At 43.7% G+C, this 27,347-nt stretch overlaps 2 protein-coding genes across 2 annotated transcripts in view; both read left to right on the top strand.

The window, feature by feature from the left end:
* Positions 1 to 12,422, top strand: part of LOC147087117 (NACHT, LRR and PYD domains-containing protein 3-like) — a 65,864-nt gene extending 53,442 nt beyond the window's left edge. The window contains exon 6 of the mRNA XM_085978051.1: positions 10,645 to 12,422. Coding sequence (XP_085834177.1) covers positions 10,645 to 12,422 — 1,778 coding nt within the window. The remainder of the gene's footprint in view (positions 1 to 10,644) is intronic.
* Positions 12,423 to 12,600: 178 nt separating this feature from the next.
* LOC147087116 (NACHT, LRR and PYD domains-containing protein 3-like) lies at positions 12,601 to 16,747 on the top strand. Its single transcript, XM_085978050.1, has 6 exons — positions 12,601 to 12,686; positions 15,190 to 15,276; positions 15,466 to 15,636; positions 16,008 to 16,178; positions 16,321 to 16,488; positions 16,660 to 16,747. Exons 1-6 carry the CDS (start codon positions 12,601 to 12,603, stop codon positions 16,745 to 16,747), a joined length of 771 nt encoding a protein of 256 aa, XP_085834176.1.
* Positions 16,748 to 27,347: the final 10,600 nt, after the last annotated feature.

Below are 27,347 nucleotides of genomic sequence, written 5' to 3'. Positions count from 1 at the left end.
ACCTGGCAGGATCATGATTACATTGTGAAAGCCCACACACACATGGCAGGATTCTGATACACTGTGATACCCATTAAATCCTGGAAGGATCTTGATAGACGGTGGAATCCCACAGAGATAAGTCAGGAACTGATTTACTGTGAAACCCCATACATTAATGGCTGGATCCTGAGACACTGAGAAACCCCATAAACACAAGGCATGGTCTGATACATTGGGAAACCACAAACACACCTGGCAGGATCCTGATATACCGAGAAACCCCATAGACACCTGGCAGGAACCTGTTAAACTGTGAAACCCCATGTAAACCTGGCAGGATCCAGACAGAATGGGAAACACCACAGACACATGTCAGCATCCTGATACAATGTGAAACCCCAAACACACCTGGCAAGATCCTGATACACTGTGAAAACGCATACACACCTGGCAGGAATTGATAAACTGTGAAACCCCATACACACCTGGCAGGTCCTGACAAACTGTGAATCCACAAACACAACTGAAAGGGTCCTGATACTCTGTGAAGCCCCATACACACCTGGCAGGAATTGATTTACTGAGAAACCCCATACACTCCTGGCAGGATCCTGATACACTGTGAAACTCCATACACACCTGGCAGGAACCTGATACACTTTGAAACCCCATACACACCTGGCAGGATCCTGATACACTGAAACCCCATACACACCTGGCAGGAGCCTGATACACTGTGAAACCCCATACACACCTGGCAGAATCCTGATACTCTGTGAAACCCCATACACACCTGGCAGGATCCTGATACACTGTGAAACCCCATACACACCTGGCAGGATCCTGATACTCTGTGAAACCCCATACACACCTGGCAGGATCCTGATACACTCTGAAACCAAGTACACACCTGGCAGGTTCCTGAAATACTGAAACCCCATTCACACTTGGCAGGATCCTGATACACTGAAAACCCATACACACCTTACAGGATCCTGATAAACTGTGAAAGCCCATACACACCTGGCAGGATCCTGATACACTTTGAAACACCATACACACCTGGCAGAATCATGATACACTGTGAAACCCCATTAACAACTGGCAAGATCCTGATACACTGTGAAACCCCATACTCACCTGGCAGGATCCTGATACACAGCGAAACCTCATACACACCTATCAGGATCCTGATACACTGTGAAACCCCATTCACACCTGGCAGGATCCCGATGCACTGTGAAACCCCATACACACCTGGCAGGATCCTGATATACTGTGAAACCCCATACACACCTGGCAGGATCCTGATACACTGTGAAACCCCATACACACCTGGCAGGAACCTGATGCACCGTGAAACCCTATACACACCTGGCAGATTCCTGATACACTGTGAAACCACATACACACCTGGCAGGATCCTGATACACTGTGAAAACCCACACACACCTGGCAGGAAACTGATACACTCTGAAACCCCATACACCCCTGGCAGGTTTCTGATACACTGTGAAATCCCATACACACCTGGCAGGATCGTGATACACTCTTAAACCCCATAAACTCCTGGCAGGTTCCTGATGCACTGTGAAACCTCATACACACCTGGCAGGTTCCTGATAGACGGTGCAACCCCATAGACACAAGGCCGGAATTGATTTAGTGTTAAACCCCATATATTAGGCAGCACGGTGGCATTGTGGTTAGCACTGTTGCCTCACAGCGCCAGGGACCCGGGTTCAAATCCGGCCTCGGGAGACTGTCTGTGTGGAGTTTGCACATTCTCCCCGTGTTTGCGTGGGTTTCCTCCGGGTGCTCCGGTTTCCTCCCACAGTCCATCGATGTGCGGGTTAGGTTGATTGGCTATGATAAATTGACCCTTAGTGTTAGGGGGATTAAATACGTGGGGTTACGGGGATAGGGTGGGATATGTGTTGGTGTAGGGGCTATTGGGATATGTGTCAGTGCAGGCTCGATGGGCCGAAATGGCCTCTATCTGCACTGTGGGGTTTCTGTGATTTCTGTGATTTCTGTGATATTACTGGCAGGATCCTGATATACTGCGAAACCCCATACACACAATTTCAGGATCCTGATATTCTTTGAAACCCCATACATACCTGGCAGGATCCTGATACACTGTCAAATGTGTACAAACATGGCAGGATCCTAATAACGTGTGAAAGCACAGACAAATCTGGCAGGATCCGGACACAATGTGAAACCCCAAACACAACTGTCAGGATCCTGATACACTGTGAAACCCCATACACACCTGGCAGGATCCTGATATGCTGTGATACCCCTACACACCTGGCAGGATGCTGATACACTGTGACACCCCATGCAAACCTGGCTGTATCCTGCTACACTGTGGAACTCTATACACACCTGTCTGGATCCTGATACACTGTGATACCCCAAGCACACATGGCATGATTCTGATACACTGTGAAGCCCCATACACATCCAGGCATAATCCTGATGCGCTGTGAATCCCCATGCACACCTGACCGGATCCTGATACACCTTGTTACCCCATACACATCAGACAGGATTCTGATACACTGTGATACCCCATATACAACAGGCAGGATCCAGTTACACTGTGTCACCCAATACACACCTGGCAGGATACTGATACACTGTGGAACCCCATACAAACCTAGTAGAATCCTGATACACTGTGAAACCGCATACACACCTGGCAGGATCCTAATAGAGTGATACCCCATACACACCTGGCAGGACCCTGATACACCGTGAATCCCCATACACACCTGGCAGGATCCAAATACTCTGTGAAACCCCATACACACCTGGCAGGATCATGATGCACTGTGAAACCCCACATAAACCTGGCAGGCTCCTGATACACTGTGAAACACCACACACACCTGGCAGGTTCCTGATACACTGTGAAACCCCATACACACCTGGCAGGATCCTGATACACTGTGAAACCCCATAAAAAACTGGAAGTATCCCGATACACTGTGAAATCCGATAGACACCAGGCAGGATCCCGATACAATGCGAAACTCCATACGCATCTGGCAGGATCCTGATATACAGTGAAACCGCATGCACACCTGGCCGGATCCTGATACACTGAAACCCCATACACACCTGGCAGGACGCTGATACGCCGTGAAACCCCATACACATCTGGCAGGATCCTGATTCAATGTGAAACCCCATACATATCCGGCAGGATCTTGATACACTGTGAAACCCCATACCCACCTGGCAGGTTCCTGATTCAATGTGAAACCCCATACACACCTGTCGGAAACCTGATACACTGTGAAACCCCTTAAACAAATGGCAGGATCCTGATAGTCTGTGAAACCACATACACACCTGGCAGGTTCCTGATATACTGTGAAACCCCATAGACACGTGGCAGGATCCCGATACAATGTGAAACTCTGTACACTCCTAGCAGGATCCTGAGATACTGTGAAACCCCACACATACCTGGCAGGATCGCGATACATATGTGAAACTCCATACACACCTGGCTGTTTCCTGATAAACTGGGAACCCCCATACACACCTGGCAGGATCCGGATACTCTGTGATTGCACATACTCACCGCCAGGATATACATAGATACATAGAAGATAGGAGCAGGAGTAGGCCATTCGGCCCTTCGTGCCTGCTCCGCCATTCGATGAGATCATGGCTGATCCTTTAATTCAGTATCCCGTCCCCGCCTTCTCTCCGTAACCCTTAACCCCTTTTGCCCGTAGAAATATATCTAATTCCCTCTTAAATATATTTAATGAGCTGGCGTACACTGCCCTCTGTGGCAATGAGTTCCACAGGTTCACCACTCTCTGAGTGAAGAAATTCCCCCTCATCTCTGTCCTAAATGGTTTAGCCCTTATCCTTAAATTATGTCCTCTAGTTCTGTTCTCACCCGCCAAGGGAAACATTCCTTCTGCATCCAGTCTGTCTAGACCTGTCAGAATTTTATACACTTCTATGAGGTCCCCTCTCAATCTTCTAAACTCCAGTGTGTACATCCCTAAACTACATAGTCTCTCCTCATAGGTCATTCCCGCCATTCCTGGTATCAGCCTGGTGAATCGCCGCTGCACCCCCTCCATGGCAAGAACATCCTTCCTCAGATGAGGCGACCAAAACTGTACACAGTACTCGAGGTGTGGTCTCACCAGTGCCCTGTACAGCTGCAGCAAGGTATCCCTGTTCCTGTATTCTAACCCTTTTGCTATGAAGGCCAGCATACCGTTTGCCTTCTTGACCGCCTGTTGCACCTGCATGCTCGCCTTCAGTGACTGGTGTACAAGAACACCCAGGTCTCTCTGTACTTCCCCCTCTCCCAATCTATTGCCATTTAAATAATAATTTGCCCTCCCGTTCCTGCACCCAAGGTGGATAACTTCGCACTTGTCCACATTATAGTGCATCTGCCATTTATCCGCCCAATCGCCCAGTCTGTCCAAATCGCTCTGGAGCTTCCTGGTCTCTTCCTCTGAGCCCACCCCCCCTCCTAGTTTAGTGTCGTCTGCAAATTTGGAAATGCTGCATCCGACTCCCTGATCCAGGTCATTAATGTAAATTGTGAACAGCTGGGGGCCCAGGACAGATCCCTGTGGTACCCCACTTGTTACTGCCTGCCATTCAGAAAATGAGCCGTTTATTCCAACTCTCTGTTTTCTATCTGACAGCCAGTTCCCTATCCACGCCAAAACTTTCCCCTTTATCCCATGAGCCTCAATTTTCCATGCTAATCTTTTATGTGGGACCTTATCGAAGGCCTTTTGGAAGTCCAGGTACACCACATCTACTGGCTCTCCCCCATCTATTCTACCAGTTACTCCCTCAAAAAATTCCAATAGATTAGTCAAGCACGATTTACCCTTTGTAAATCCATGTTGACTCTGTCCTATCCTGTCCCCATTTGCTAAGTGCTCCGCTATTTCATCCTTAATGATGGACTCCAGCATTTTGCCCACAACTGATGTAAGGCTTACAGGTCTGTAATTACCTGCTTTTTCCCTACCCCCCTTTTTGAATAGTGGGGTAACGTTAGCTACCCTCCAATCCATCGGCACTGTTCCCGAGTCTAATGAATTCTGAAAAATCATCCTTAGTGCATCCGCTATCTCTAGGGCCACCTCCTTCAGTACCCTAGGATGCATGTTATCAGGCCCTGGGGATTTGTCCACCTTCAATCCCTTTAGCTTCCTTAACACCATATCCTTAGAGATATTGATTTGCGTCAGTTCCTCCTTTGCCAATGTCCCTATTTTTCCCAATATCCCAGGGAGGTTTTTTGTGTCTTCCTTCGTAAAGACTGACCCAAAGTATGCATTTAGTTGATCTGCCATTTCCTTATTTCCCATTATATATTCCCCCGTATCTGACTGCAATGGACCAACTTTGGTTTTCACCAGTCTTTTCCTTTTGATATATTTATAAAAGCTTTTGGAGTTAGTTTTTATATTTTCCGCCAGCTTGTTTTCGTAAGCTATTTTGCCCCTCTTGATCATGCCCTTTGCCCTCCTTTGCTCTATCTTAAACTGTTCCCAATCTTCCGCTCTGGCGCTTTTTTTGGCTATTTTATACGCCCTATCTTTGGATTTTATGCTGTCTCTAATTTCCCCTGTTATCCACGGTTGAGTCACCTTTTTAGATTTCCTTTTATGCCAGATTGGTATAAACAATTTTTGCAATATAAACCATATGCCGCATAGACATTTTAACTTTCCACTTTTAAAACAGTAACTTGAATTCAATTTGTGGATGGGAAAGGGACAGATGTAGCCCTGGAATTCTATAGTGGATCACCTATGGAGAACGAGGCAGAAAATTTAAAAATAAATATTATTACTGCAAAGCACAGAAATAGCCGTCTGCAATTGTTGCATGCTATATGTTTAGTTGCATTGATTAGCATATAATCGGACATTTATGTGTGGACAATGGTATTTGTGAGTGGCAGTTAAACAGACAGCGTGGGCACAGAGAATAGTACTTAACTCTGGAGTTTGTTTTTACCCAATCCACAGATTTTTTTAACTTGCAAAATTAAATTTTACAAAGAAAGCTTCAATACGACGTTGAAATGAAAGTCGAGCGAGTTGCAAAACGGGTTTTCTAACCGTTATCGCCTGTTTTTCACCCCGCAATTAAAGTAAAAAGACTCCCAATTATCTCTTGACCCTGATTATATGAGCTTTTCATTAATCCTTCCCTGGTAACTGGTTTCCCCGCTCCTTTGGTGTAAAATCCAATCATGCTTCCCGTCATAGTCCTGGATTCGTTCTCAGTTTTATCTATTATCACAGAATCACAGAAACCCCACAGTGCAGATAGAGGCCATTTCGGCCCATCGAGCCTACACTGACACATATCCCACCCGATCCCCGGAAACCCCTACACCAACACATATCCCACCCTATCCCCGTAACCACACATATTTAATCCCCCTAACACTAAGGGTCAATTTATCATAGCCAATCATCCTAACCCGCACATCTTTGGACTGTGGGAGGAAACCGCAGCACCCGGAGAAAACCCACGCAAACACGGGGAGAATTTGCAAACTCCACACAGACAGTCACCCGAGGCCGGATTCGAACCCGGGTCCCTGGCGCTGTGAGGCAACAGTGCTAACCACTATGCCACCGTGCTGCCCACTATTACCATGCATTAATGTTGTGAATTCCATTCCATTTTTTTCAATGCACCCTTGCAAAAGAAAGAAATCCAACACCCTCGCCCTTTTCTCAGCCTAAAGTTCAGATATATATTATCTTATTATTCCCTTCTGTAAAGATAATGCAAATAACATTCTTGCTGCAATCAATGGACTCTAATTGCACACCATACCCCAGATAACTAACCTAAACACCTGATACAATAACAGTGTAACTTCTGCACATTCTCATTCTGTACGTCACCCAGTAAACACCATATCCCAGTTTGCCTGCCGAAGGCCTGTACAGTAATGATGGAACTCCTGTACATTTACCGTATTCCCTTTCCCTGTGACACCCAAAAATGTATTTTCTATTCCTTCAGAAAGTTATAAAACTGGAGCATTCCTACGTTCATCCCTAGAGCAGAGTTGTTCAGTACATTACCCACAAGCCACAAGTGGAACATTTCATTCTGATTGATCAATATAAAGTGAGACACCGTCCTCACAGTAACACGGTTTATGCATGACTAATTTAACCCGTTCTGTGGAATGTAGGCAAAGGTGGTGAGAAGAAAAGCAGCCTATCAGAATATTTTGATCGTGGTGTAGGCTTTACGCCCGTGGGTGCGTATAACTAAAATAGTTTCTTATATGGGAGAAAACGCCAGTCTACAGCAACATGAAAACTTCATTTACATTGTATGGAGAGGGGAGCTGTCATCATGGTCAGCTTAACCAATTGGAGTAACCGCTACAGACAGCAGAGGAATGCAAGACTATCCAAGAATTAGGAACTCCACCAGGGCGCATTATGGTGGAGGAAAAGCAGCCTCGCATTGATGGAGAGCAAGACAGATCTGGTGGGTCTCGTTGTGCGAGACAATATTCTCAGCAACTACCCTGCTGCAGTCAAAGCAGCGCTGGCAACTGCTGGTCAAATGCCTAGAAGCCACAGTGATGTGATGAGAAATTGATGGCAGCAATCCAATGGTGCAAGTTTGATGACAATGAGAGGGAATGGCTTCAATTTTGGGCGGCACTGTAAAGTAGAGGATATCGAACTGATTGCCCATTGCACGAGGTAATTGGAAACGGACATGGTGTATAATGTGCAGCTCATTCTAAGTCACCCAATTTACACCATCGCCCAAAGCCAAAATTGTCCCCAGAGACTGCAAAGTTTTGCAATGAATGGTGGTAGATGATTGTTATGTAAATATACAGGGGAAGCACATTTGTCTATGTTGTGGCATACGGCATTTGCTACTAAAAATAGTGCATGTGGGTAACACCAATGGATACTCAGGGATATTTATTTGGACAACACTTCACTAGATGCCAAAGCTTCCATATAACCAGAATCGTGAGATGTCTATAGTACAGTTCAGGATCTATATTATCGGCATAGCAGAATTATTGAATAATTAAATATCTTCAGTAATTACTCGAGAGAAGTGTCAGGGGTACATGACATCAGGAGACAATATTAGAATTTATATAACCGTTTATATAATAAAATAGGAGTACTGAGTACAGTTTCGTTCTACTTACCTAAGAAAGGATAAACTTGCCTTGGAGGGTTGCTAGATTGACTAAATTGATTCCTGGGATCAAAGGGCTGTCTTACAACGAAATATTGTGCAGAATAGGCATATAGTATCTGAATTTTAGAAGAATGAGCGATGACCTCAAGCAAACGTATAACCTGCATAGAGGGCTTGACAAGCTATATGCTGAGAGTTATTTTCCCCTGGCTGGAGTGTCTAAAACTAGGGGGCATAGTCTCAGAATAAGGGCTCGGCCAATTAAGACTGAAATGAGGAGAATGTCTTCATTAGAGAGTTGTGAATCTTAGGAATTCTAATTCAATGGGCTGTGGATGCTCAGTCGCCTAATATACTCAAGGCTGCGATAGGTAGATTTCTTGCACAAAGGGAATCAAGGCATATGTGGATAGGGCGGGCAAGTGGAGTTGATGTAGAATTTCAGGCATGATCGTTGTGAATGTTGGAACATGCTCAAAAGTCTGTATGCCCTATTCCTGCTCTTATGACTTATCTTCTTAAATTAATCTAACTCAAGGAGAATCAAACGCCTGGTCTGGACGAATTGCATCTGTGTATTATAAAGTCTCTACAGGCGAGATAGCTGAGGTACTATTATACCTATTTAATAATTATTTAGAGAAAGTTGTAGTGCTAGAGTACTGGTAGATAACTAATGTTATATCTACATTGAAGAAGGGAGGCAGAACATCTCCAGGAGACTATAGACCAGTCAACTTGACATCGCTTATAGGGAAGATAATGGAATCCCAAATAAGGGAGAAAATAGAATGTAGAAACCAAAAACATAATAACAGCCTGGATTTCAAAATGGAAATTCTTGCTTGACCAATCTCACTGAATTCTTTGAAAAGATAACAGCGAGAGTAGACGAGGTTAATGTAGTAGATGTAATTTATCTAGCTTGCCAAAAGGCCTTCGATAAGATACCACATATACAGATCAATGAATAAGGGCAGAGAATACGGAGTCAAGGGATAAGCATCAGACTGAACAGCAAGCTCCTGCAAGACAGAAAACAATGACTGCAGGTAACAGTTAGCTACACAGAGTGGCTGAACGTGGGGTCCTACAAGGATCAGTGCTGGGCTCACAGTTGTTCACAAATTAGATTTACGATTAACACTTTAAAATCATAACATAATTTATAAGTTTACACAAAACACCACACTTGGTGGGGCGGGTGAATATTAAATAACGTGGATGACTGCAATAACTTAAAAGAAGATGTTAATAAACTTTCAGAATGGGCATATAATTGCCAAATGAATTTCAACATAGATAATTGTGAGTTATTACATTTTGTGAAGAAAAATATGGAGGTCACACAGTACTTGGGTAATTAGAATCAAAATGGGGTAGAGGAGGATGGGAATCTGGGAGAACAAATACACAAATCATTATAAGTGTGGTCGCTGGCTATTAATGCCATTACAAAGAAAAACAGTCACTGGGCATAATTCTACAGGGATAGAATTGAAAAGTTGACAAGTTATGCTAAACTTGTATCGAACATTATTTTATCACACTTGGAGTACTGTTTAAAATTCCAGTCACTATATTATAGAAAGGATATTGAGGCATTTGAGAGGGTGCCAAAAAGGTTTACAAGGATGATACCAGAACTGCGAGGTTATACATATCAGGAAAGGATCAACAGGCCGGGTGGCATTTATCTTGTAAAGAAAAGGCTGAGGGGTGACCTAATAGAGCGCTTTAAATTTATGAAAGATTTTGAGAGATTAGATAGAGAGCGAATAATCCCACTTTTTGAAATAACAAAACTAGAGGTCATCATTATAAAGACATTTAATAGGGAATTCGGGAGCAATTTCTTTACACAGAGAACGGTGAGTACGTGAAACTCGCTACCACAGGCAGTAGTTGAGGCGAATAGTATAGATGCATTTAGAGGTAAGCTAGGTAAGCATATGAGGGAGAAGGAAATAAAGGATTATGCTACTAGAGCAATATGTGGAATGATGGGAGGAGGCTCGAATGGAGAACTAACCCCGGAATGGTGGAGATGGGCTGAATGGGCTGATTTTTTGCGTTATATTCTAAGCAATTCGATGTAATTCTGTGTAATAATCATCATAGGGAAATGTGACATTTTAACCAAATCTTTATTTTAGTAAGTATTCGAATCAGGTGCACAGTTGAATCATTTCTTAGTGATTATAGAAGGCAATATTGGAAGTGGATTGTATTGGGTGGCTAATGCGTTAGCGCCCATTTTACATCCTCGCCCAGGTAACAACAGCCATTCACTGCGTGGTAATGTTCTGCACCGAATCTATTGAATTTATGATTTAATTGTTTCACGAATCTTCACTGCAATGCAAAATATAATTTAGAAGTCGTTTCATAAATATGTAACTAATACTAAAAACCACTTTCTGTCTGTTCTAATTAAAGGTGTTCAACAGAAACACAAGGAAACACTCCGGGTACAAACTGAAACACTGAGAGTGAACACTATCCTAATAAAGGAGAAGGTTATGAATTTCCAGCTGGTTGATCGATACGCTGAGCTAACGGTCATTTCTACTGTTCGAGATCGGATACTTGTAGAACATGAACTGCTGGCAAGAGGCCGAGACCATGAAGAGTGGAGAAAGAAACATCTCCGGAGAGAGCTGGAGAAAATCCGAACTGATCAATTGTTCCACAGCAGTTTTTCCTGGATAGGCAGATTCATCAAGAAAATGAAGGCTATCTTCTGGCGATCCAATTCTGGGAGTTCAGCAGCAGTGAGCGGAGTCCCAGGGATTGGAAAAACAACAATGGTACAAAAGATTGTTTATGACTGGGCGACTGGGAAAATATACCCACACTTCCAATTTGTTTTCAGCTTTAAATTCAGGGACTTAAACGCTATTACCTGTAGAATAAACCTGAGGAATCTGATACTGGATCTGTATCCTTACTTTGGGAATAATCTGCGAGAGCTCTGGAAGAACCCAGAGGGATTGCTGTTTATATTCGATGGTTTGGATGAATTCAAGGAGAGCATCGATTTTTCTGACAATCGGAGAAATACAGAACCGCAGCACAGGTGCACAGATCCTGAAGACTGGTGTGAAGTTTCTGACATTGTGTACAGTTTAATACAGCACAAGCTGCTCCCAGGATGTTCAGTTTTACTGACCAGCCGCCCCACTGCATTACATTTATTAGAAAAGGCTCACATCAGTGTCTGGGCTGAAATCCTGGGATTTGTTGGTGAAGAAAGGAAGGAATACTTCAACAAGTTCTTTGAAGATCAGACGGTGTCAGCAGCTGTTTTCAAGCATGTGGAGGAAAACGAGATCCTGTACACCATGAGTTACAACCCTTCCTACTGCTGGATCCTCGGTATGTCACTGGGACCATTCTTTAAACAACGAGACAGGAAGCAGCAGCGAGTTCCCAAGACCATCACCCAACTATATTCCTACTATATTCACAATATTCTGAAAAACCATGGCCGAGAGATTGAAAGCCCCCGAGATGTGTTACTGAAGATTGGTGAGATGGCATTCTCAGGAGTCTCAGAGAAGAAGATTGTGTTTAGAAATGGAGATTTGATCAAGTACAATCTACAACCTTCCCAGTTCCTGTCTGGGTTCATGATGGAACTTTTGGAGAGAGATGATTCTGCCCAGAGCGTGGTGTTCACATTCCCACACCTCACCATCCAAGAGTTTGTAGCCGCACTCGCACAATTCCTGACTCCAGATCCCGGGGACATCCTGAAACTCCTTAGAGAAGCCCACAGCAAGGAAGATGGGCGATTTGAGATATTTCTCCGTTTTGTTGCTGGTCTCTCCTCCACACAGGCAGCTCGACCCTTGGAGGAGTTTCTGGGTTCATTTCTTCATCAAACCACCTGCCGAGTGATTGACTGGGTGAAGGAAAATATCGAAGACCAGATTGCAAACACATCGAGTGAAACTGGTAAAAGGACCCTCCTGAACACATTCCACTATCTGTTTGAATCTCAGAATACAGCACTGGCTCAGACCACAGTGGGATCTGTGAAGACAATTAGATTTAGCGGATTGCGACTCACCCCGATTGACTGTGCAGTCCTGTCTCATGTCATTGGGCTCTGTGATACAATTAAAAAGCTCGATCTCGGATATTGTTACCTTCAGTGTGAAGGACTCCAACGGCTGGGACCCGTACTGCACAAATGCCGGGAGTTGAGGTAACTGTTTATTTGCCTCTAACTGTTGGGCGAATTGTAGAACAGTTAGGGATTGTTTTGTTGCTCCATAATGAACGGAAACAAACAGTTCAGTAAAACCAGAGAGAAGTAGATACAACACAAATATGATCAATTATATAAGAGGATCGGTCAATAATTCCCTAAGGACTGGAGAATCTAAAATGCATCCTTGTGAACAAATAGGGATTTTACAACCTTTATCGGATCAGCAAATACAGGTCACTGAGAGTCTGATAATTTACTTACAGTAAATCAGATTTATTGCTATTTTTCACTACCTAAGATACCTCCATTGTAGAGGCTGCTAATTGCAGCAGTCCTTTAGTCAGAGCATCACACGCTCATCCCAAGTTGTAGGGGTCAGTGACAGTCACCGGAATGTCAACGTGTGTAGGAAAGGGGAGCAGAAACACCAAACATTGAGTAAGAAAGAGCAAAGCACAGCTTTCGGGCAATGACCCGCCAGTGGGCGAGCGGAGCGTTCCCCGAAGGACGTCAGTATGTTATCTTAACTCATCAATGAAACCGCCCTTAACACTCGCCAAGTTATTCACCATCTCTTCACCCAGCTGGCAGCACTCGTACCTCTGAGTCAGAGTGTCGTGGATTCTGGCCGCACGCTTCGAATCCAGGCCAAAGCTTCAGTGACGTTTGGGAGCTAAATTCTGTTAAAAAGGTTCCAATCTAACAGGTTGTGGGGTATGAGTCCCGGAGTAAAGACACACACTGGCCAGCTTTGGGGCCTCGCAGACAGCGGGTGGCTCCTGGGGAAACCGGGGACAGTGAACCCGGGAATTCCCCATAATCCGCGCCCTATGTGTGAGGTCCCGCATCGGAAGGGAACTTACAAAAATTCCCCAGAAACTGTCGGGCCAGTGACACCTGAAATAAATGCAGAGCCAGTTTAATGGGAAATAAAGTGAGAGACTCCCCTCCCCTATAAACTAGGAGCACAACGACATTTAAAACTTGTAACGGGACAGAAGAAACTCTCCTTGTTACATAAAATCCTGGGGGACATTACAGCAGCAGTTAGCAATGTTTGACAATATAACTCACCCCGAGATATTATACAGATTAATATAATGCACAGAGTATAAAGTAAAGGGATTCATGTAACAGAATCATAGAGTCATAGAAAGTTACAGCACAGAAGGAGGCCATTTCAGCCCATCGTGTCCACGCCGGCCAAAAAATAGCTATCCAGCCTAATCCCAATTCCCAGCTCTTGCTCCGTTACCCTGCAGGTTAGAGCATGCAAAGTGCACAACCAAGTAGGTTATAAATGTGGTTAGGGTTCCTGCCTAGTCCAGCTTTTCAGGCAGTGAGTTCCAGACCCCCACAGCTCTCTGGGTGAAGAAATTTCCCCTCACATCCCCTGTAAACCTTCCAAAAATTACTTAAAATCTGGGCCCCTTGGATTTTGACCAGCGAAGGGAAATAGGTCATTTCAATCCACTTTATCTATGCTATCATAATTTTGAACACCACAATAAGGTCTCCAGTCAGCCTCCTCTGTTCCAAGTAATACAGACGCAGCCTATCCAGTCTTTCCTCATAGCTAAAATGCTCCATTCCCGGCAACACCCTTGTAAATCTCCTCTGTACCCTCTAGTGCAATCACATCTTTCCTGTAATGTGGTGACCAGAACTGCACGCATTACTCTAGCTGAGGCCTAACTAGTGTCATATACAGTTGAAGCATAGCCCCCTGCTCTTGTATTCTATGCCACTACTAATAAAGACACGCATTCCATATGTCTCCTGAACCACCTTATCTACTTGGCCGGCTAACTTCAGGGAACTGTGGACATGCAATCCAAGGACCCTTTGTTCCTCTACAATACTCAGTGTCCTACCATTTAATGTGTATTCCCTGTCCTTGTTAGCCCTCCCTAAATGCATTAACTCACACTTCTCCGGATTGAATTCCATGTGACACTGTTCTGCCCACCTGACCAATGTATTTATATCTTCCTGCAGTCTACAGCTTCCATCTTCAGTATCAACCACACAGCCGATTTTAGTATCATCTGCAAACTTCTTAATCATACCCATTATATTCAAGTGAAGATCGTTGATATATACCACAAAAAGCCAGAGAGCCCGTACTGAGCCCTGCGGAACCCCACTGGAAACAGCCTTCCAATCACAAAAACACTCATCAACCATTACCCTCTGCTTTCTGTCTCCGAGCCAGTTTTGAATCCAAATTGACACTTTGTGCTATATCCCATGGGCCTTCAACTTCGTGACCAGTCTGCCATGTGGATCCTTAATAAAAACCTTGCCAAAATCCATATATTCAACATCAAACGCACTACCCTCATCTACCCTCCTTGTTACCTCCTCAAAAATTCACCCTGTATAATTTATTTCCGCGAAAATCGCCCCAATCCCATTAAATCCGTCAGTTAAAGAACAGCAGAAATGAGACTAGTTTCTCCAACTTGACGGGGCCGGTCACCGAGCTCAAGGAGGTTAATCATCAGGAAATGAAACCTGGCTGAGGGACATTTAAGGGCTTCACACAGACAGCACTTTATTTAAAAAATGCATTTACTGACCGTCCCTGATTATATGGGGAGTTGGACAGAGTGTTATTCATTGCCAGTGACAGAAAAATCTGGTTTTAAACTTCCTGAAGTTTACTTTCTGTTTCCTGTAATATCCAAAAGAGAAAAAAACTTATAAATGAACCGGGGCTTGATTCAGTTTATTTCTCTCACTCTCTGTCGGTTTGTGTTTAGACTGAGTTTCAACACAGTGGGAGATTCAGGAGTGAAACTATTGTCTACGGCTCTGAGTAATCCGGACTGTAAAATACAGGAACTATGGTAAGTACCAGGCTGTGTGAGATTTGTTATAACTGGGTGTCTGACACTGTACATTATTATTAGTATCTGTAATAGTGTTATTAATAAACTGTACATTTTTAGTAGTATATGTAATAGTTTTATGAATTTTAACTTGGGATCTGCCCTTGGGATCTCCCCTCTCTCATCTCTTTCTCTCCTGATCCTCAGGTTGGATAATAACAGTCTCATACATTCTTGTGCCGAGGATCTCGCGTCCGCTCTCTCTACAAACCGCTCACTGACGAAGCTGTACTTGGGTTATAATAAACTGGGAGATTCAGGAGTGAAACTTGTGTCTATGGCTCTCAGGAACCCGGACTGTAAAATACAGACACTGCGGTAAATAACAGACTGTGTGAGATTATGTTTATAATAATTGGATGCGTGACAATGTACATTATTATGAATATCCATAATAGTGTTATTAGGAAACAATGGGGAAGTACACTTGCCATGAATCTTATCATTCATGGAGAAATGACTCATGAAATAACACTGTGCGGCCAGATGGTGGCCCCGTCCAAGGAGTATAAATATCGGGCGTGGGCCCAGCTTGCTCAGGACGTTTTTGTAACCAGCAACTAGTGATGGAACTAGAATCTCACGGTTGTGAAACAGTTGATTAAAGTCTTGATTTATACCCAAACCAAGTGCTCAGTAGTCTTTTTACATCAACACTAATTCGATGTATTACTCTCTTTGACGCCCAGGCTGGATGATGTCGGTCTCACAGCTTCTTGTGCCGCGGACCTCGCCTCCATTATCAATACAACCTGCTCACTGACGGTTCTGTCCTTACGTTCTAATAAACTGGGCGATTCAGGAGTGAAACTACTGTCTGGGGCTCTGATGAACCCGGACTGTAAAATACAGGAACTGGAGTAAGTAGCAGACTATGTGAGATTGTGTTTATGATAACTGGATTTCTGACACTGTACATTATTATTACTATCAGTCATTGTGTTATTAATAAACTCTGGAGGTTTACTTTGATTCTTTTTATATCTCTCTCTCTGATCCCAGTCTGGATAATAATGGGTTTACAGATTCTTGTACCGAAGATCTCGTTTCCGCTCTCAGTACAATTCAGTCACTGGCGATTCTGTGCCTGGGATCAAACTCCTTCACAGACCGATCTGTCGCCACTCTCCGCCACCTCATACTGAACTGCGGGAGCCTGGAGAAGATCTGGTGAGTGTTTGTGTTCATGTTTCAGATGGTAGGTAAAATATAAATGGGATTCCATCACCTTTACGGGTAATATTTCCCTGTATTTATTATTAAATAATAACACCAGTCACCCTGCTATTTACACTGTTGTGGAAACTGGTTAATCCCTGTTTAATCTTTAATATGTTTCAGGCTGAGAGATAATCATTTCAGTTCCAATGGAAAGAAACAGCTGGAGTTGCTGCAGGGAACAAGACGTGGACTGAGTGTGGATGTGTGAACATTTCAATTGATGACCATCACTGGACTCATTATATGACCATTTCTGCCCGATATTCTGCCCCTCCTCTTTAAGCGGCCGCGCTCCAGGTTTAAATCCTATCAGCCCCTTTAAGGGTTTCCAGCTCGAGCTGAGCGGGCATCATCTCCCATTGTTAAGTCAGAGCCCCAGCCACAGGGACACGAGACTCAGCCGCCCAGCCCCACATTGCTGCTTCTGCAGGACATCCGAGGCTGAATGTTCCCCAATGGGGCACTGGGGAAATGTACAGACAGGAAGGGCCCAGAGTGGGGCTCAGTCTGGGCTGCAGTGGGACGCTGACGGTTGCAATCGGTATTCCTGGGTTTGGGGTAACATTACCCAGGGTCCGCGGTCATTATCAGTCCCCAGTGCCTTGCTGGGAAGTGAACCTGTGCGGGTTCACACCTGATCCGCTAAAGCCGCTTTATCGCCCCGCTAAGAAAGTGGAAATTAACCCCTGGAGAGTGGGAATCGGAACTTCGAGGAAAAGGACAGGACGGGGGAATCGTTGGAACTGGGATCAGGCTGAATGAAGAGTAACCAATGGATCAGAGGGGCTGATGAGATGGGCAGCGGGAAGAGCAGAACAAATCAAGAGACTAAGTGTAAAAATTAAATACATATGAATTAATAAAATATGTATCAGATTTTGTGTAACTATATATCGATTGAGGAAACGGCAAAACAAAATAAAGGATACCTTTGCTGAAGGAGACCTTGGTTTAAATATCAACGGGCATTGGTTAAAGGTCTTAAAGGCTATTTGTTCAAACTTAAATTATCAATGCAACAATGAACTTGAAAACTGAAAGTGAGATGTCAAGGTAATACTGACGAAATCCAGATGCAAGATAATGTACCAGGTCTCGCCCGCATCCGGTGAAGTATCTGAAAGTTATGAACATTGCCCTTGCATTTCCCGCGGGTTTTCGTCCATTACTGTCAATGGGATGAAAGTCTGGGCAATGTTGCCGCAATTTCCCCGCAGACCGCCCACTGTGAGTGTGCAACTCCGGCATTGGCATGGCATCCAGGAAATCCCAGCCCTAGTGTAGAAGGGGGGCAAGTTAGTAAGGAAGTGAGTGAGAGAGTAATCGAAATTCCTTTCAGAGAGACAGGGACAAAGGGAAAGAGAGGGCTATAGGGAGAGAGGTATCGATTATTTACCAATACCCTTTAGAACGTTCAAGAATCTGATTCCACCACCCTTTCACGCAGTGCATTTCAGATCAGAACAACTCGCTGTGTAAAGTAATTATTCTCATTTGGGTACATACCCTCTGCCAGTGGAAACACTTTTCCCTGTTTTACTCTAACAAAACTCCCCTTTTAACTTTTAACATTTCTGTTAAATATCCCTTTGACCAGCTGTGTTCTAAGGAGAACAATCTTCGTTTCTCCAATCTCTCCACATAACTGAAGTCCATCATCCGCTTTAACTTTACTCTGCAACTTCTCTCAGGCCCATTAAAATGTAACATTTAGTTTATATTGGATCATTATTTCTACCAACATAAATCACTTCACACGTCTTTGCATTAGATTTCATTTGCCATTTGTATGCCCATTTTTCAAGTCTGTCTATATCCTCTTGAACCGATTACTATCCTCCACAATGTTCAAACAATTTCGAGTATCATTTAATTCGCAAACCTTGAAATTATGTTTCAAGACCGAACCCTGTGGAACGGCTGCACACTTCCCTTTCGTCTCAAAAACAGCCATTCACCAGTGCCGTATGCTTGCTGTCCTTTAGCCAATTTCGTATCCATGAAGTCGCTGCTGCTTTAATCCAATGAGCTTCAATTTTGCTATCAAGTTTAAATTTTTATCAAACAATTCATGGAACTCCACATAGAAAACATCAACCCTACCACCCTCATCCACCCTCTCTGATACTTCATCAAGAAACTCAAGAAAGTTATTAGAACACGAATTTCCATCAACAAATCCTTGCTGGGTTTAATTTATTAGTGCCTTTTTTCCAAATGAAAATTAATTTTGGTATGGTTTTTTGTCCATAAATGTTGCCCGAACAGCGGCGTCGAATGAATCTTTTGTAGTCGTCGAGTTTAGCCCTCTCCATTTTTTGAAGAGTCGTGTAGCATTTGCAATCTCCCAGTCATTTGGCACCGCTCCCATATGTAAGGAGAATTGGAAGATTGTGTCCAGTATTTCCGCAATTTTCTCCTCACTTCCCTTAGCAACCAAAGATGCTTCCCATCCGGTCTGGGTGACGTTTCTACATTTTACAGCCCAACTTTTAAGTACCTCCTCTTTCATTTTTATCCTATCCAGTTTATTTACTATCTCCTCCTTTCCAGTTACATTGGCAGTATCCTGTCTTTACTGAGCACAGATGCAAAAGACACACTTAGTACCTCAGCCGTGCCCTCTGTTTCCACAAAACGATCCCTAATTGGGCCAGCTCAGACTTTGACTCTTTGTTTTAGTTAGTTATATGTTTATAAAATACTTTTGTGTTCCCTTTCAGGAACCAATCTGGTCTCTTTGCCTTTTATTTATTTTATCTTGTTCCCTCTGTGCTTCCTGTATTACATTTAGTTTTGCACTGATATATGAAACAGACTTGAATCATTAGCTTCCTTTTTCTGTTTCCTTGTTATGTCTGTATCTTTAGTCATCCAATGAGCTGTATTTATGGTTATCCTTCATTTCCCCCTCATGGAAATGTGTCTAGTCTATACCTGTACTATCACCTCTTTAAAGGCCTCTCATTGCTCATCGACTGCTTTATCTGCTATTTTTTATTCCAATCCGTTTGGGCCAAATTCTTTTAGAACCCTCCTCCATTTGTGTATGTTCACATTAGACTTTACCTTCTCCTTTTCCATAATTACACGAATCCTAATGATAATGTTTATCACTTTCCCAAATGATCTCACGCTTCACATGCCGCACTTCATTCTCAAGGACTAGATACAGCTCTGCTTCCTCTCTCAATTGGCAGGAAATATATTGATAAAGAAGTTTCTTTCGTACACATTTCCTTAATCCCTCCATTTCTTAGACCTTTACAGTGTTATTTTCTCAGTCTATATTAGCTCATTTAAATCCCTTTTTGGCACTGGTCTATAGCCCTTGCATCTCTTTGCAATGTGCCTGCAAATTTCTCCTCTAGTCCCTTCCCACTATTTTTTCGGCGATAGTATACTACCAAAAACGTGATAGCTCTTCTATTATTCCTTAATTCTAACCTAAAAGTTTCTGTCTTTGAAGCCTCAAGCACAATATCACTTTCAAGGGCTGTAACAGTATATTTGATCAAGACTGGCACCCCGTCCTTTTTCCTTCCCTATATTTCCTGAATACTGTGATCCAGGAATATTACGTCCCCAATCCTACAATTGTTTGAGCAACGTCTCCATTACTGCCACTATATCATAATCCCGTGTGAATATTTGTGTCTGCAGCTCACCAACATTATTCATCACGATCCATTCCTTTGTGCACATGCGCTAGAAACCCATCTCAGTCTGCGTCACATTTTCCCCTCTGATCCATCATATTTCTGAGCTAATCTCTGCTTGAATACTCTTCATCTTTCCTAGTCCTCCGAAGCTTGCATATCCTCTCTATTGTTTCACACTGGTGCCCCTCCCACTGCCAAAATAGTTCAAATACTCCTCCACCAGCACTAGGTAACCTTCCTGCCAGGGCATTTGTCCAAACCCTCATGTGGTGCAGCCTATCCATCTTGCACAAGTCCCCCTGAACCCAAAACCGCTCTCAACGCCCCAGGAATCTGAAGCCCTCCCTCCTGTACAATTTCTTCAGCTAAGTCGTAATCTGCCTTATTTTACTGCTCCTATACTCACAAGCACGTGGCACTGACAGTAATTTAGAGATTACTGCCTTTGACGTACTGCTCTTTAACATTCTTTCTAGCTCCAGAAGCTCTCTCCCATGGACCTGAACAGCTTTCCTACCTCTGGCATTGGTTCCAACATGGACCGTGACATCTGGCTGTTCCTCTCCCCCCGCAAAATGTTCTGCCTTTGTAACATTATGTCTTCACACTGGCACCAGCGAGGCAACACACCTTGCGATACTCATATTGCCGGATGCTGAAACACCTTTTTAACCCACTGTCTGTCTAATCCCCTATGACAATTGCATTTCTGTACTTTGCTTTAGCTCTCTGTACAGTCATTTATTCCATGTTACAGTGGATGTACCCTGGACTGCACTCACCCTCACTGGGAGTTAAAACAGAAAACAGGGTTAACAGTGACACACTCCTGGAGAATTACTGCAATGCCTGCCACTTCCAATCCTGCCAGACGTTCACCCACCAACTGTCATCCTGAACTGTCTCTGGCTGTGCGGTGACCACCTCCTGAAGCATGTGATCAGGTAATACTCAGCTTCCCGTATGCCCTACGGCAACTCCAGCCAGAGCTTGGGATCGAGCAGCTGGAGGCACTTCTTGCACACGTGGTTATCCAGGACACAGCAAACATCCTGGAGATCCCACATGGCACAAGTTTTGCATGTTAAAGCTCTCAGCTAACGATTACTTTACATAAAAGTCTGTGCGATATATATAGATTCCTATCCCCTGACCTCTTATTTGTTTTTTTATACAATATGTGCACCACATTTCTATTTAATGCAATTTGGATATCTTTATTGTTGATCTTCTCTACTTAGTTCATTTAGATTTTATCTCCTTAGATCTAATTAATTACACTGATTATGTATTTATATATTTGCTATAGTCCCATGGTTTTAATTAATTTGCACCTCCTTCTCTCGCTGCACCAAATTCACACTCTCACCAAATTTCAATTATAAAATGGTCCCTTGTTTGCAAATCACTGCGTCAAGGAGATTCATCCAGCTCTGTCCTTAACAAGCATTGCCCAAGTTCTGCTTTTGCAGATATCCCTCTAATATATGCCTCTTAGAAAACCACCAGTTACAACTGGTCAGTGAAATACCAGCAACAGTAATTAACATCTAGTCAGGGATCCACTTGCAGCTGATTCACTGTTAACTGTCACTGACATGTCGTTTTTTAGATATGGAAAAATAAGTTAAATTTCAGTTTAGTCGCCTTTTTCCTGGTTCTTCACAATCTGATAAACTTGAATACTCTCTCAAAAAGTACTTAATCCAAACATTAGATTATTTAATAGGCCTCTATCAGGTCACGTGTAAGTTTACCTTGCTCTAATGTCAATAGACCAAGGTCCCTCAGCCTCTGAGGTTCTTTAAAGTAGCGATCATTTTTGAAGCTCTCCTCTGGCCCATTTCGATGGCCATTATATCACTACTATGTGGGGAGACCAATACTGGGCACAGCACTCTCGATGTGGTCTGACCAGCGACCTTTATAATGGTGTTCTTCAATTTGTGCTAAATCGCTCTATTAATACAATACAATAACTTGTTAGCTTTAGTTGTGCTTTCTCTACATTGGTCATGAAAATTGAATGATGCATGCAAAATAAATGAAGATCCCTTTCTCTGACGACCTCTTTCAGCATTGTTCCTTAAAAGTGATACATGCATTCTGTGATGGCCCTGCCCACATGCAGCGCAGTATACTTACCGAAATTAAATGGCATTCGGCACTGTGTGGCTCACTCCCCTAGCACATCTAAATAGATTTGCGTTTGACTGCACTTCTCTACCGTCATAACGCTTGCAAATATGTTGAGTATTCAATATTCCTACTGCTAGACTGGGAGTTACATTGGTGAGCACCTCACCACTAACCGTGGGAAACTGCTGCCATCCTTTGCCCTTTCTCTCCCATATCTCCTCGCTTCCATTGTTGACGTTCCCCTGGCTCTATTAGTTGGCACTTTATAGACCTAACCATAAGTTAACTGCAAGTAAACTGCTGTGTTACACAGCCATTACCCACCCCCCAGCCCTACGCCTGCTCTCTGTTTATCTCATTGAGCTGCTAATCTCTTCCCAAATTTGTGTTCTGAATTTCTGGACTGGAACTACACTGGATTAGACCATCAGACTCATCCAGGGCAGCCTTGATGAAGAGTGCATTAGGAACGGGTTCCTTGAGCAGTATGTTATTGAATCAACCAGGGGGGCAGGCAATTTTAGATCTGGTCCTGTGTAATGAGACAGGATTAATATAAAATATCCTAGTAAAGAATCCCCTTGGAATGAGTGATCATAACATGGTTGAATTCCAAATTCAGTTGGAGGGTGAGAGAGTTGGATGTCAAATCAGCGTACTAAGCTTAAATAATGGAGACTATGAAGGTATGAGAGCAGAGTTGACTAAAGTGGACTGGGAAAACAGATTAATGTGTAAGATGGTACATGAGCAGTGGTGTACATTCAAGTAGATATTTCACAACTTTCAAGCAAAATATATTCCACTGAGGAAATAGGGGTGCAAAAGAAAAGACAGCCATCTGCGGCTAAGTAAAGTAATAAGGAATAGTATCCGACTGAAAACAAGGGCATATAAAGTAGCCAAATCTAGCGGGAAGATGGAAGATTGGGAAGCATTTCAAAGCCAGCAAAGAATAACTAAAAGATTAATTAAGAGAGGGAAGATAGATTATGAAAGTAAATTGGCAAAAAATATAAAACAGATAGCAAGAGTTTCTACAGTTATGTAAAAAGAAAAAGGGTGGCTAAAGTGAATTTGGTCCCTTAGAGGACGAGACCGGGAAATTAGTGGTGGGGAACATGGAGATGGCAAAAACGCTGACATTTTTTTAAAATCAGTCTTTACAGTAGAGGACACGAAAAATATCCCAACACTGGACAAACAGGGGGCTATAGGCGGGGAGAAGATAAACACGATTAAAATCACTAAGGAGGTGGTACTCGGTAAGATAATGGGACTAAAGGCGGATGAATCGCCTGGACGTGATGGCTTGCATCCTAGGGTCTTGAGAGAAGTGGCGGTAGGGATTGTGGATGCATTAGTGGTAATTTTCCAAACCACCCTGGATTCAGGCAAGGTGCTAGCAGATTGGAAAACAGCTAATGTAACGCCCTTATTTAAAAAATGGAAGTAGACAAAAGGCTGGAATCTATAGACCAGTTAGCCTAATATCTGTGGTTGGTAAAATGTTGGACTCCATTAATAAGGAAGCAGTAACAGGGCATTTGGATAAGCATAATTTAATCGGACAGAGTCATCATGGTTTTATGAAGGGGAAGTCATGTTTGACAAATTTGCTCGAATTCTTTGAGGACGTAACAAAGAGTGGGGATAAAGGGGAACCAGTGGATGTGGAGTATTTGGACATCCAAAAGGCATTTGACAAGGTGCCACACAAAAGATTACTGCACAAGATAAAAAAGCACGAGATTGTGGGTAATATATTGGCATGGGTGGAAGATTGGCTATCTAACAGAAAACAGAGAGTTGGGATAAAAAATGGTTCATTCTCGGGCTGGCAATCAGTGACTAGTGGTGTTCCACAGGATTCAGTGCTAGGACCCCAACTCTTTACAATCTATATTACCGATTTGGAGGAAGGGACCGAGTGTAACGTATCCAAGTTAGCCGACGATACAAAGATGGGAGGGAAAGCAGTGACTGATGTGAACATAAAAAACCTGCAAAAGGACATAGGCTAAGTGAGTAGGCAGAAATTTGGCAGATGGAATATAATGTTGGAAAGTGTGAGGTTATGCACTTTGGCAGAAAAAAATCAAAGAGCAAGTTATTATGTAAATGGTAAGAAACTACAAAGTGCTATAATACAAAGGGATCTGGGGGTCCTGGTGCATGAAACACAGAAGGTTAGTATGCAGGTACAGCAGGTGATCAGGAAGGCCAATGGAATCTTGGCTTTTATTGCAAGGGTGCTGGAGTATAAAAGCAGGGAAATCTTGCTTCAGTTATACAGAGTACTGGTGAGGCCTCACCTAGAATACTGCATGCAGTTTTGGTTTCCATATTTAAGAAAAGATATACTTGCTCTTGAGGCAGTTCAGAGAAGGTTCAGTCAGTTGATTCCGGAGATGATGGGGTTGATGTATGAGGAAAGGTTGAGTAGGTTGGGCTCTACTCATTGGAATTCAGAAGAATGAGAGGTGATCTTATCGAAACATATAAGATTGTGACGGGCTTGATTGGGTGGATGCGGTGAGGATGTTTCCACTGATAGGTGAGACTAGAACTAAGGGGCATAATCTGAGAATAAGGGGCTGCCCTTTCAAAACTGAGATGAGGAGAAACTTCTTCACTCAGAGGGTAGTAAATCTGTGGAATTTGCTACCTCAGAGAGCTGTGGGTGCTGCGACATTAAATAAATTTAAAACTGAGATAGACAGTTTCCTAGCAGATAAGGGAATTAGGGGTTACTGGGAGCGGGAAGGAAAGTGGACGTGAATCTAGTTTTGGATCAGCCATGATCCTATTGAATGGTGGAGCAGGCCCGAGGGGCCGTATGGCCTACTTATGCTCCTACTTCTTATGTTCTAATGGTTCTCACCCTTCAGGTTTTGCCGCCCCCTTCCACAAATCTGCCGTCATCATACCTCTCCTCAAAAAACAACCTTTGATCCCTCCGTTCTTGCAAACTCGCACCCCATCTCTAAACTCCCTTTCTTCTGCAGTGGCCTTGAATGTGTTGCTGCCTCCCAAATTCGTGCCCCTTTTTCGTGCAAATCCATGTTCAAATTCCTCCAGTCTGTTTTCCGCCCTGGACACAGTACCATCATAGTCACAAATGACATCCTTTGTGAGTCTGACCAAGCTAAACTATCCCTCCTCGTCTTTCTTGACGTATTTTTATTCGTTTATGATATGTGAACGTCGCTGGCAAGGCCAGCACTTATTGCCCATCCCTAATTGCCCGAGACAAGGTGGTGGTGAGTCACCTTCTTGACCCGCTGCAGTCCGTGTGGTAAAGGTACTTCCACTGTGCTGTTTGGTAGGGAATTCCAGGACTTTGACCCAGCGACGATGAAGAATCGGCGATATATTTCTAAGGCAGGAGCTGTACGACTACGAAGGGAACTTGGAGGTGCTAGTTTTCGCATGCATCTGCTTCCCTTGTCCATCTAGATTCATAGATTCATAGAGATAGGAACAGGAGTAGGCCATTCGGCCCTTCGAGCCTGCTCCGCCATTCAATGAGATCATGGCTGATCTTCGTCTGAGATCATAGCTGATCTTACCAGTTCAGTACCCCGTCCCCGCCTTTTCTCCGTAACCCTTAATCCCCTTAGCCTTCAGAAATATATCCAATTCTCTCTTGAAAATATTTATTGAATTAGCCTTCACAGCCCTCTGTGGCAGGGAGTTCCACAGGCTCACCACTCTTTGAGTGAAGAAATTCTTCCTCATCTCTGTTTTAAATGATTTGCCCGCTATTTTTAGACTGTGGCCCCTGGTTCTGTGCTCCCCGGCCATTGGAAACATTCTCTCTGAATTCAGCCTGTCCAGGCCTGCCATAATTTTATATGTTTCGATGAGATCCCCTCTCAATCTTCTAAACTCCAGTGAGTACAAGCCCAAACTGTTTAATCTCTCTTCGTAGGTCATTCCCGCCATTCCAGGTATCAGCCTGGTGAATCGCCGTTGCACTCTTTCCATGGCAAGAACATCCTTCCGCAGATGGGGCGACCAAAACTGTACACAATACTCCAGATGCGGTCTCACCAGCACCTTGTACAGCTGTAGTAAGGTATCCCTATTCCTATACTCGAACCCCCTTGATATGAAGGCCAACATACCATTTGCCTTCTTAATCGTCTGTTGCACCTGCATGCTCTCCTTCAGTGACTGGTGCACAAGAACACCCAGGTCCCTCTGCACTTCCCCATCTCCCAATCTATTGCCATTTAGATAATAATCTACCCTCCTGTTTTTACCCCCAAAGTGGATAACCTCGCATTTATCCACATTATAGTGCATCTGCCACGTATCCGCCCATTCCCCCAACCTGTCCAAATCGCACTGTAGCCTCCTGACATCCTCATCAGAGCCCACCCCTCCTCCCAGTTTAGTGTCGTCAGCGAATTTGGAAATATTGCATCCAATTCCCTGATCCAGATCATTTATATATATTGTGAACAGCTGGGGTCCCAGGACAGATCCTTGCGGCACCCCGCTGGTCACTGCCTGCCACTCCGAAAACGAGCCGTTTATTCCAACTCTCTGTTTTCTATCCGCCAGCCAGTTCTCTATCCACGTTAATACTTTGCCCCCAATCCCATGAGCCTTAATTTTGCATGATAATCTTATGTGTGGAACCTTATCGAAGGCTTTCTGGAAGTCAAGGTACACCACATCCACTGGCTCTCCCCCATCTATTTTACCAGTTACTTCCTCAAAAAATTCCAGCAGATTAGTCAAACACGATTTACCCTTTGTAAATCCATGTTGACTCTGTCCGATCCTTTCCCCATTTGTCAAGTGCTCCGCTATTTTATCCTTAATAATGGACTCTAGCATTCTGCCCACAACCGATGTAAGGCTTACTGGTCTATAATTCCCTGCTTTCTCTCTACCCCCCTTTTTAAATATTGGGGTAACATTAGCTACCCTCCAATCCACGGGTACTGTTCCCGAGTCAATGGAGTTCCGGAAGATGATCCTTAGAGCATCTGC

Source organism: Somniosus microcephalus, unplaced genomic scaffold, assembly GCF_052327205.1.
Source record: "Somniosus microcephalus isolate GS21.2 unplaced genomic scaffold, FLI_Smic_1.0 unresolved_chr6, whole genome shotgun sequence".
Taxonomy (NCBI): domain Eukaryota; kingdom Metazoa; phylum Chordata; class Chondrichthyes; order Squaliformes; family Somniosidae; genus Somniosus; species Somniosus microcephalus.
The sequence above is the reverse complement of the archived record's forward strand: the minus strand, read 5'-3'. Positions and strand labels throughout refer to the sequence as shown.